The following is a 12,051-nucleotide window of genomic DNA, read 5'->3' as shown; positions in this document are numbered from 1 at the left end:
ACAAAGATCTTGAACTAGAATACAAAATTAGATCTTGAACGAAAATACAGAGAATTAACAAAAAAAATTAAAAATTAAAGAAGAAATCGAAAAAATCAGTAGATCTTGAACGACGGAGAAATCACGAGAGGAATGATTCGAACGACGGGCCGGTGGTGGAGACGAACGCTGGCGGTGGAGATACGAACGACGACGAACGATCTGGTGCAGACTAACGACGCCGGCGATAGACTCCAGACGAACGACGGAGAAATCGTAACTTATGGAGGGTTTTTGGACGTCGGTTTTTCCGGCAAAATGTGATCGAAAACGAGAGGAGAGAGAGAAGGAAAACGAGAGGCGTGATACTGCTGGGCGAAAACGAGGAGAAAAAAGAGAGAGGAAGAGAGAGGAAGCGAGAGGAGAGAGAGGAAGAGAGAAGATGGAGAGGCGTAAGAGGAGAGAGAGAAGATGCTGGGTAAGAGAGGTGTGATATTGGGTAGAGGAAAAGTGAAACCCTAACATAACAAAACCCGCCTCCTTTTTTTTTTTTTTTGCTTGCGAGCAAATATTGTTGCGGTTTCCACGTGGAAACCGCAGCAATATTTGTTGTTATGGGCCCACATGTTTTTCAAAATTTGTCCGTTGAATAATATTGTTGCGGTTTTTGGCGGGAAACCGCAGCAATATTGTCATTTTCAAATTTTTTTTTCCTTTTGCGTGTTATATTGCTGCGTTTAGGTAAAACCGCAGCAATATCAGCGCAGCAAATAGCATTTATTCTACTAGTGTATAGCTCCATCTCTAAACCGTCTCTTGTTTGCCGATGAATGTATTATTTTCTCTAGAGCTTCTATGCAGGATTCGGAGGCAATTCAGCAGGATCTTAGTACCAACGAGTTATCTTCAGGGCAAAAAGTTAATTTTGAGAAGACTAACATTTCATTCAGTAAAGGAGTCTCGGAGGAGAGTAGGAGAGTTATTGCGGGGCAGCTTGGGGTGCATGACGTGGATATTCATGACAGGTACTTGGGTCTTCCTACTATTATGGGGCGTTCTAAGAAGGTTATTATTAGGGGAGTTAAGGAGAAAATATGGAAAAAGTTTTAGGGTGGAAGGGGATGGTGCTTTCTAAAGCTGGTAGGGAGGTCATGATAAAGGCAGTGGCCCGATCTTTCCCTACATACGCTATGAGTGTATTTAAGGTTACATCATCTTTTTGTGATGAGATAAGATCCATTATTTCCAAGTTTTGGTGGGTCAAAAGGGGGGAGAGCGGAAAATTCATTGGGTGGCTTGAAAAAACTGTGTAGGTGTAAGATGGAAGGCGGGTTGGGTTTTCATGATATGAAGCTGTTTAATTGGGATCTTCTGGGGAAGCGGGCTTAGAGGTTGGTTATGAGCACCGGTAGCTTGGTTGAGCAAATTATTTAGGCTTGTTACTTTTCAAATTCCACTTTTATGGAGATTGGGTTAGGTTCTAACTCGAGCTACACTTGGAGAGGGATTTGGGAAGCTAAATGGGTGTTGAGGAGAGGATTGTGATGGCGCGTAGGAGATGGTAAGACAATTCGAGAGTGGGATGATGCTTGGATCCTGGGGACTCAAACACACAAAGTGTTATCTCCTAGAGGTGAGTCTAATGTTAATTTGGAAGTGGGAGCTTTGATTGACCAATCTCAAGGTCGTGGAATGAAAACCTTGTGATACAAATATTTCTTCCTTTTGAGGCCGATCGTGTGTTGAGCATTCCTTTAAGCCACCGACTCCCGGAGGATAGTTTGTGTTGGGACCTTCAAAAAGATGGTCGATACTATCTTCAATTTGCGTATGAAGCGTGGCAGCTTAGAGAGGAGAGCTCGTCGTCGGTAAAGGATGTGTGAAAGGTCATTTCGGGAGCTCCTATATTACCTAGAGTAAAACTGTTTGCGTGGAGGGTATGCTTAGATGCTCTCCCGACTCGACTAGGTTTGCATCAGCGAGTGAGGAGTATTGATGTGAGGTGTAGCGTGTGCGGTAGAGGGGAAGAGACGGCGAGTACTAGGTGTAGAGCTTCTATGGAGGGCGAGTTTGACAGCCCATCTTCGATATGGTCTTATGCATTGAAGACATTCAAGGAGTGTCAAGAAGCAGTGTCCAAGACCTCGAGCTCCATTGCGGGAGTGCAGGCTCCTCACCAATTGTGATGGACGCCTCCCGAGGCAGGCTGGACGAAGCTTAATGTGGATGCAGGTATGTTGGGAGAGTGTGGCTCAGGGTTGGGGCTGGTTCGTAGAGACAACAATGGTCGTGTGGTGGGATGTGCTGCAGTATAGGTGAGGGGAAAGTGGGAGACAAAGGTGGCCGAAGCCATAGCGGTCCAAAAAGGGGTGAAGTATGTTGTACGGTGGGGTTGGAGGAAGGTCGTGGTGGAGAGCGATTGTTTGCAGGTGATACACGCGTTCCAAGCTCGAGCTATAGGTTCTAGCGAGTTTCATGATGTCATTTTATCTTTGAGTAGTAAAATGGTATTGTAGTTTGGTCTTTTCTTAAGCGTTCGGGTAACAAAGTAGCTCATGTTCTAACTCATTTACAATATTTGAATTTTGGTCATAGCTGGGTGGAAGATATACCTGACAATATTGTTAGCATTGCTTCTCTTGATTTAATAAATTAGTTCCCTTTGAGGTTCTCCTTTAAAAAAAAATGTTATATCTTAAAAAAAAAAGTTTGACTTACTTCGTTTTGGAGGTAGAAAACAGCATATGACCTTCCTTCATTAGCCAAATCTTGTTGAAACTCTTGAAATGTGTCAAGTATGATCTGGTAAAGCAACTTCATGTAATCTGGGAGCTCATTCATACAACTTTCGTCCCACCTAAAATTCAACCAGGTGATGCTTAATTCTTCCAATTAATCATTTGATAGAAAAATAGATGATGCATTCATTAATTTAGTGTTGTTATGTTCCACAAACCTGAGAATTGCTTCAGTAAAAGCTTCCAGCTCATCGATTGTACCATATGCATCATACATGTCATCTACTACAGTAATCAACTTGAAGACTTTGTTGACTATCATTCGAGCAAATGAATATTTAGGTTCATAATATATTCCCAACGACCAAATGTAGGGCTCCGCAACTCTGTCCCTCGCAAACGAGAATTTTCCTTTGAAATCCAAGCGTCTCGACCACCTGCTTAATAAAGTTATACACAACAAATAATCCTACTAATTAATGAGCTATCCCCTCTGTCTGAATAATAATTTCCATTTCACTTTATAAAAAAACTAAGGGCTGCATATATAAGAAGTCAAAAATGGAAATAAGTTACATTAATTGGTCATTTATTACATTGGTTGATGCAAAATTTTTTCATAAATTCACAACTTATTTCTATTTTAAGTAGTGTATTTATGTCTTATATGCAACCCTAAGGGCTGCATATAGCATAACCCAAAAACTAATATGAACCGTGCACACTAATTAGTGTGCACCCGATCCATATCACGTGAGTTTATGATAGTGTATGTTAAAATGATATAGTATATGTTAAAATGATATAGTGTACCTATGTATAATATAGTATATCTATTTTTGATATAGTGTACCTATTTATAATATAATATATCTATTTTTGATATAGTGTATCTATTTTTGATATAGTGTATGTTTCTGTAATGCGTTTAAGTAAATATTTTCCTATAGGATATAGTGTACCTAGTTATGATATAGTGTTCCTATAGAATATAGTATACCCAGTATGATATAGTGTACCTCTGTATGATATAGTGTACGTAGTTATGATATAGTGTATCTATTTTTGATATAGTGTACCTATGAATCATATAGTGTATCTATTTTTGATATAGTGTATCTATTTTTGGTTAGTAAAAGTGAGTACTTCTTAACCGGTCACGTGTCTGGACCTGGTCCACACTATTTTTAGTGTGAACCGGGTCCATGTAAGACGAATTATTCACTTTAAGCACGAGAATCAAGATCATGATTATTATGTACTTGTATTATGAGTTGTTGTGTTCTTTGAAATTACTATTACCATAAAAAAAATAAAGATAAATAAAATATTAAATGAATGAACATTTGAAAAGAGTAGAGAGAAATTAAAAAATGTTTTTTTTTTCTTAAACCCAATTAATGAGATCGAAGGAACAATAAATGAGGGTATCAAAAATCCATGTGAAAAGGTGGAGAGGGAGAGAGTACAAATGATGTTAAAAAATAGAAACAAGAAAAATGACAACAACATTTTGAAATACCCAAGATGAAATATGGAAACTATAATATGAGACGGAGTGAATATTATTTATATTATAAATAAATTCTATAGGACATTTTGGTTTGAGCCAACTTTTGGGGTCAAATATAAGAAAATTTACAATATCAACATATTATACTTATTTTTTTAATTGTGCCACTCACTTTTTCACATAATCTAAGAAACAAAAGTAAATAGTGATATTCTCAAATTTCCCCCACTTACAAGTAATATTAATTTTACTTAAAAAAATACCTTCATAAGCAATTCAATTCTTGTAATAATTTGAACTTATTTACCTTTATTATAATTCAACCAACTACAAAAAATAGAATAATTTATCTTTATTATATAAGCGGAGGGGGGAGGAAGATGGTGTCTCTTTGCAAAAAGTCTTATACTCCCTCTGTTTTTTTTAATCTTTCTCACTTGGAATCTTGACACTATTCATGCATAAAGAGAATCTTCTCAAATGTTCTCAATTTATAAGAAAAAACATAGTCATGTGTGGTCTTGTTTGATTCGTCTCAATTAGTACTTTATTAATATTCAATCGTTATAATTTTTACTAATATATAATGAAAGATATTTAAGTTTTAAAACATGCATTGGAAGATGCGCACAAGATAGTGAGAATGATAAAAAAAAAATGGAGGGAGTATATCCTTAATGAATTTATAATGCCATATATATTAAATAATATTTTCTTCATCGTACTTGCCATATATATCAAACAAGTTAGCAATGAAATTGAATTTGAAATTTTAATTAAATATTTAACGAAAAAAAATGATTTTCTCTTGTTGCATATATGTGAAAGCCTTTGATTAAAAATTCAATTAACAATATAATTTGATTGACACAATAGAATAAAAATTAAAAACTTGAATTTCATATTAATAATTATACTAGTAATATTTTGAGCACAAGTTTTCTTCTGCTTTATATGTCCTTATCTCGATACTATATTTGAATAAGGGTAAACAAATAACTAAAAAAACCAATAAAACATTAATTTAACAAAAACATATAAAAAATAATTATAAATGTTTATTCAAATCAATTTTATTGAGCACTGATGAATAACTAATTGTAAAAACAACGTTAATATGACATGCATGCATAGCGTGTAAAAAATGCTAGTTTAAAGAAGTGTAAGTTGTCAGATTTCCAACTAGAAGTAGATAAAAAAATTATTTCCTCTGTTTCAATTCCGATACTTCATTGATTGTCAAAAGAAAAAAAAAGATGCTACATAGAGTTAGTGAAGAGCTTTTGAGATGTAATAATGTAATAAAGTATATCGTATGTGATAATGTAATAATGTACTACCTCCGTTTCCTAATGATCTTCCCTCTTTCCGTTTAAGTGCGTTTCCAAAAGATCTTCCCTCTTTTACTTTATTCCTTATTTGGAATTTTTTTCCCTTTTTTTCCTCTCATGTCCCTATCATATGGTCCACCATTACATAATTAGTTCAATTTTACTCCCTATCTATCTCCTACTTTAACCTCTTTTTATTTGTTTATTTATATTAACCCCTTTCTCTCTCCTACTTTACCCACCCACACCCCACACAAATTAATTTTCATTGGTATGTGTAATAAAATAACAAGGAAGATCTTTAAAAAACGAAGGTAGTATACCGTGTAAGTTATTCTTCGTAATAAACCCTAATGAACTTATGGTACTTTAATTTTATTATACCGACTTATGTGAGCTTATATTATTGTGTAAGCGAATTTTATTTAGTATAACTTTAAAGCCATTAAACGTTATAGTGTAATCAACTAACTAATACAGGACTTATTGAACTATGTTAATACTAGAATTTTTTACACGCGGTGCGTGCTTGAATTTTTTTTCGAAACAGAAACTCGATTTTCTTCGGCATAAGAGTCAAAATTTAAACATTAGGCATACGAAGTATAATTGTTTTTAGTTGCAAAATTTGATTGGTTTAGTTTCTGTCACTTAAGTCTCTCACCATTCTTTTTGTTTTTTTTTTTTTACTTTTAAAAGTTAAAACAAAATAGAAATTTTATTGAATTTATTTATGATTTCTAATATCATAATTTTTTAGTTGATTTTTTTAATTAAGTATAGTACTTCATAAATTGTAAAGAAAGTGGACACTTTGATTTCAAGTCAATTTTTTAATAGGTTGTAGTTTGTAAGTTAATTTTTAAGTTTTTGTAAAGTTTCCTCATTTTAGTGATTTGCATAACGTAAATTATGCATTTTAGTTGACTTGTGAGTGATTGTTATAATTATATTTTTGGTATTTTTGTTTGAAACCCCCTTTGATTTGTAAGGAATTTGTAATTTAGAATGGGAAGGGGGTAACATAGTCTCTTCATTCAGGGACACCATAGCTCCCCCTTCCCTTATATAATAGAGATATGTTGTACTTTAATTCTTGAATGATATTTTACATAAACATATTTTACCTTGATAATTAATCGCTATTATATAATAGAAAAAGATAGGTCCAAATACATGTAAAAGTTTTATTATATATAGGAAACACTATAAAAATGTAAATAATTTTTTTCCTTGTCTAACTTCTAAGTTTTGATTTCACTACAAATACACCTTTATCTTTTATCATGATCCACCATTAATTGTGAATGGTTCTTGAGAATAATGATTTGTAAGTAAATTTTTGTAAATGTTTTTGTATGTATTGACGTTCTAGGTTATTAGTTTTAGTTTGTACGTTAATTTTAAGTTTTAATAAAGTTTCCTGATTATTTGAGTGATTTGCGTGATTTTCTCAATTGGATGAGTGATTTGTAAAGTTTCTTCTTTTATGTGATTTGTGAGTGATTTGTGAGTGAGTGTCGTAAATTAATTTTCGGTAGTTTTCTTTGAGTGTCAATTTTGATTTTGACATTCCTTTTGTAATTTAGAAAGGGAAGGGGGTAAAATAGGCATTTCAAAAGAGGACATCATTGCTCCCCCACTTCCCTTATATAATAGAGATCAGTTATTATTCTGTTTTTACTTATAGTATCATGATATAAGTGTCTAACCAACAAGTAATAGCTAATATAATTATTTTGTTTAGCTTAATAGTTTTTTTCACATAGTTATTTAAACTTTTTTTAGGAAAAAGCAAGCTAGTATTAATCTAAACCAATTGTCCAAGAGTACATTTGGCTCTGTTTGGGGGGAAGCATTTTAGCTACCTTAAATGGTAAGGTGTTAACATATTTTAGTTGCTAAAATGATTAGTAGTGTTTTGGGAGTACCTAAAATAAAATTTCAGGTTACTAAAATGACTTAAATGATAAGTTAAAAATTTTACCTTTTCAAAATCAAGTGACTAAAATTTTCGGAAAATCTTTCCAAAATTTTGAGAAAACTAATTTTGCTAAAATAATTTAACAACTTAATCAACTAATATTGCCAAACACTTAAACTAATCAATTACCTTATCAGTTCTAGCACCTAACCAGTTTCAGCTTTATCTTATCAGTTTCAATTAGCTTATCAGTTTCATTTTATTTTCAGTTAGTAATGCCAAATGGTTGTCCCAAATCTGCTCTACAACATTAAGAACTAGTTTAGTGAGATGATGAACCGTAAAATTACAAACTTTTATCACATGAGACCGAGTATTGGAAGAGAAAAAAAATAGAGGAAGATAAAATCTCATGAAGGTATCTAGACCCGAAAGAAAGATATCACTCCTTAAAAGACGATTTATCGTAAATTCACAATCCGACTCCAAAATAATCTCCTGGAGTCCATACCTCTTCCCCAATTTTACTGCTATGGCAATAACTTTTGCCTCCTCTATTTCGGGTGACCCAAATGCTTTAATAATACATGTCTCGACGCCGCACAGAGAACACCTCCTACGGAGTTACGAGCGATGAATAATTCCAAACCAATCCACCCATCAACCGCTTGAGAAGCATCAACATTTAGCCTAACCACTGGTAATGGTGGCACCAATGTTTCAGACTTGGAGCGCAGAACTTGGCAGCGTTTGCAGACAAATGAGAGAGGCATATTTACCATGCTCATCCACCCATCTCTCGACTCATCACTTCAAGAGCACTTTTTTATTGTTAAAAACCATCTGATTACGTTCACCCCAAATGCACCATAAGCATGAAAATCACCCTTCAATCTCACCTTTTGATCAAGCTTCTGCCAACTAACAAGGAAGTCACACAATGAAGTGTTTGGATCCTATTTGTACATCTCCTCACAACCACTGACCCCTGTCCACCCAAAGGGTTTACACTTTACAACACACAAGCACCCCAAATATAGCATGTCCATCGGTTTCTTTCTCTCCACACCCCCGGGCACGTTTCATCATCAATAAGGTGTTGGTACTTTAGTAGCAAATCTACAGGAAAGAATTGGTACACAACCTCCATAAAATGTCTCGGACCTTGGGGCTCGTATTTAGGCTCCAAATATCTACCCATGCTTGGTGAAAATTAGCAAGATTACATCCTTTACCAATTATATAGGCAGATAGTAGCCATTTTTTTGAAAAATCCCTAGTTAACTCATCATTAATAGCTTCAGACTCAAGCGAATTGCAAGGATACAAAGCACATCTCGCTCATAAAAAAGATCTTCAATAAACTCCAGCCTTTACACCATGCTCTCCGTATCAATAAGATCACGTACTAACTCCACCTCCTCCTACGGATGGTGTAAGAGTTTATGCCTTGAATGTGTTTGATGAAATGCGTCGAAGTGCGTCGACAAGCATCTTTGGTGTACCGCCCGATCGGGTCGGGCGACGCCGCCCGATCAGGCTCGTAACGAGCTAAAGAATGGAGCTGTTGGGAAGTAAAATCCGCACGATCGAGCGGATGTCGCCCGACCCGATTGGGCGGCTGCCCGGTAAACGAGGAAACGCGTTTTCTGAACGGGATATAAATATATTATTTATATTCTATGTTTTAGACTATGAAAAACACTCTATTCTCTCTGTAATCTGTTCTACTCACATAATAAAATATTCTCCCTCTCTCTGCCGTGGACGTAGCCAAATCGGTGAACCACGTAAATTTGTTGTCTGATTTTATTATTTTTGCATTCATAATTTGTTTCTCTCTCACGTCCGTTATAACAAATTGGTATCAAGAGCTTTGGTGATCGATCTGTGTGAGAAAGATGTCTGGGATGAATGTCAAAATTGATAAATTTACTGGGAGGAATAGTTTTAGTCTGTGGAAATCAAGATGCGGGCTTTACTGAAGCAACAGGGGGTGTGGGCACCGTTGGCCAAGAAGGCAACGGATTCAGTTACCGCTGAGATGGAAATCTGGAGGAAAAAGCGCATTCAACAATTATGTTGTGTCTGTCTGACGACATAATTACTGAAGTTGCGGAGCAGGACACTGCTGCTGGTCTGTGGTTGCAGTTAGAGAGTTTGTACATGACGAAATATCTAACCAACAAGTTGCTTTTGAAGCAACGTCTGTTTAGCCTACGTATGCAGGAAGGTACACTTAGATAAGTTAAATACTATCTTGCTAGATCTGCGAAATATTGATGTTAAAGTAGATGATGAGGATGCTGCTTTAATATTGTTGGTATCTTTGCCTGTATCATATGAGAATTTTGTGGATTCCTTTATTGTTGGGAAAGATAGTATGTCGTTAGAAGAAGTAATATCTGCTCTGCATACTAGAGAAGTCCGTCATCAGGCTTCTGGGTCTAGTACAGAATCAGGCATCTGGATTAGTAGTTATATGGGAAAGGGACAAAAGAAATCTGGTAAAAAGAAACGAACTTTAAAAATTCGAATTCTAAGGGTCCTAAAACTACTGATATCTGTAATTACTGTAAGGAGAAGGGACTGGAAAATGAATGTCCTAAGAAAAAGAAACGCAGGATAAAATGAAGGATTCTGCTGCTCTTGCAGAAACTGGAGGTGATTCTGAGGAAGATCTGGCCCTAGTAGTTAATAGCAGTCACATTGTAGGGATGTGTGGGTTCTTGATTCTGGGGCATCGTATCATATAGTCCATGCAGGGAGTGGTTTTCAACTTACAAGCAGATAGATGGAGGCAATGTTTCTATGGCCAACAGTGCTGCCTACAAAGTATTGGAATAGGTCTATCAGGGTGAGGACTCATGATGGTACATTGTACTTGAACGAAGTTAGGCATGTTCCATTAATGACAAAGAATCTGATATTTGAGTCTTCTAGATAGCAAGGGTTCAGTTTTCAAGGTAAGGTGGAGTATGAGTGTCTACAAGGGTTCAAAGGTGGTTCTGAAAGGTATTAAAGTTGGTACCTTATATATTCTTCAGGGGTCTACTGTGACAGGTTCTGCTGCTGTTGCATCATCTGAGATTCACAAGGAGGAGTTGACCAAGTTGTGGCATATGAGACTTGGGCACATGGGTGAAAGAGGGATGCAAATTCTGTCAAAAAGGGATCTTCTATGTGGGCACAAGGTGCAAACCTAGAGTTTTGTGAACACTGTGTGTTTGGGAAGCTTCATCGCAGCAGTTTCCAAAGGCGTTCATACAACTAAAGGTACTCTTGATTATATCACTCTGATTGTTGGGGACCTTCCGAGTTGCATCTATTGGAGGTCACAGGTATTTTGTGTCATGATTGATGATTATTCAAGAATGACTTGGGTGATTATGATGAAGCATAAAAGTGATGCTTTCAAGAATTTCAAACAGTGGAAGGTTTAGTGGAAAATCAAGTTGAAAGGAAGTCAAAAGGCTGCGTAACTGATAATGGTCTGGAGTTTGTGGTCTGAGTTCGATGAGTTCTGCAAAAATGAAGGGATTGCTCGCCATCATACTTTAGAAATACGCCACAAAGAATGGAGTTGCAGAACGCATGAATCAGACATTTTGAGAGCAAGGTGCATGCTCTCAAATGTGGGATGGCTAGGAGGTTTTGGGCAGAAGCTGTAAGTACAGCTTGCTATCTGATCAACGGGGACCCATACAGGTATTGACTTAAGACACCTTATGAGGTGTGGTCTGGTAAGCCTGCAGATTACTCTTTGCTGAGAATTATTGGTTCTACTGTCTATTATCATGTAAATGAGGGAAAATTAGAACCTAGAGCTAAGAAGGGTGTATTTGGGTTTTGGAGTGGAGTTAAGGGCTATAGAGTATGGTCACCTTCTGAAAATCGTGTCATACTTAGTAGGAATGTAATATTGATGAAAATTCATGCTTAACTCTCTTTGAAAGTCTCTATGTGTCCGTCAGTGGAGATGTTGATAAACAGGTGGAGCTGCAAGTCACTCAGGCTGAGAGTGAATCACAGCACCAAGGTGGAGAAGATCAACATTGATGAAGAAGGCACATCATATCTGAAATTCATCAACCAAGCATAGCACTTGATAGAGCTAGAAGAGTTGGTGTGGGGCCTCCAAAGAGGTATGGTTTTGAAGATATGGTGGCCTATGCACTTCAGGTTGCTGAGGAGGTGGAGGTTGAAAATCATGAGCCATCCACCTATAAGAAGCTGTTTCTGGAAGTGAGTCTACTTTATGGCTTGCTGCAATGGGAGATGAGATGGAGTCTCTCGATAAAAATCGACTTGGGAGTTAGTCAAACGTCCTAAGGAGAGGAAGATTGTAACATGCAAATGGGTCTTCAAGAAGAAAGAAGGGTCTTCACCTACTGAGGGGTTAAGTATAAAGCTCGGGTTGTTGCAAGAGGGTTCACACAAAGGAAAGGGTAGATTATAATGAGATTTTCTCACCTGTAGTCAGACATACTTCCATCAGGGTGCTACTAGCAATGGTTGCACATCAGGATCTTGAACTTGAGCAACTAGATGTGAAAACAGCTTTCC

The 12,051-nt window shown here is 36.4% G+C and overlaps 1 protein-coding gene across 3 annotated transcripts in view; it reads right to left on the bottom strand.

The window, feature by feature from the left end:
• The window catches only part of LOC104891339 (sesquiterpene synthase 2), a 51,690-nt gene that overhangs the window by 23,181 nt on the left and 16,458 nt on the right, over positions 1-12,051 (bottom strand). For all 3 annotated transcript variants that reach the window (XM_010677020.3, XM_048642854.2, XM_048642853.2), the window contains exons 4-5: positions 2,936-3,154; positions 2,698-2,836 (exon numbers count right to left, since the gene is read on the bottom strand). In XM_010677020.3, coding sequence (XP_010675322.2) covers positions 2,698-2,836; positions 2,936-3,154 — 358 coding nt within the window. The remainder of the gene's footprint in view (positions 1-2,697; positions 2,837-2,935; positions 3,155-12,051) is intronic.

Source organism: Beta vulgaris, chromosome 4 (genome assembly GCF_026745355.1).
Source record: "Beta vulgaris subsp. vulgaris cultivar EL10 chromosome 4, EL10.2, whole genome shotgun sequence".
Classification (NCBI taxonomy): Eukaryota; Viridiplantae; Streptophyta; class Magnoliopsida; order Caryophyllales; family Amaranthaceae; genus Beta; species Beta vulgaris.
Note: the sequence above shows the minus strand (reverse complement) of the source record. Positions and strands in the feature narration are given on the sequence as shown.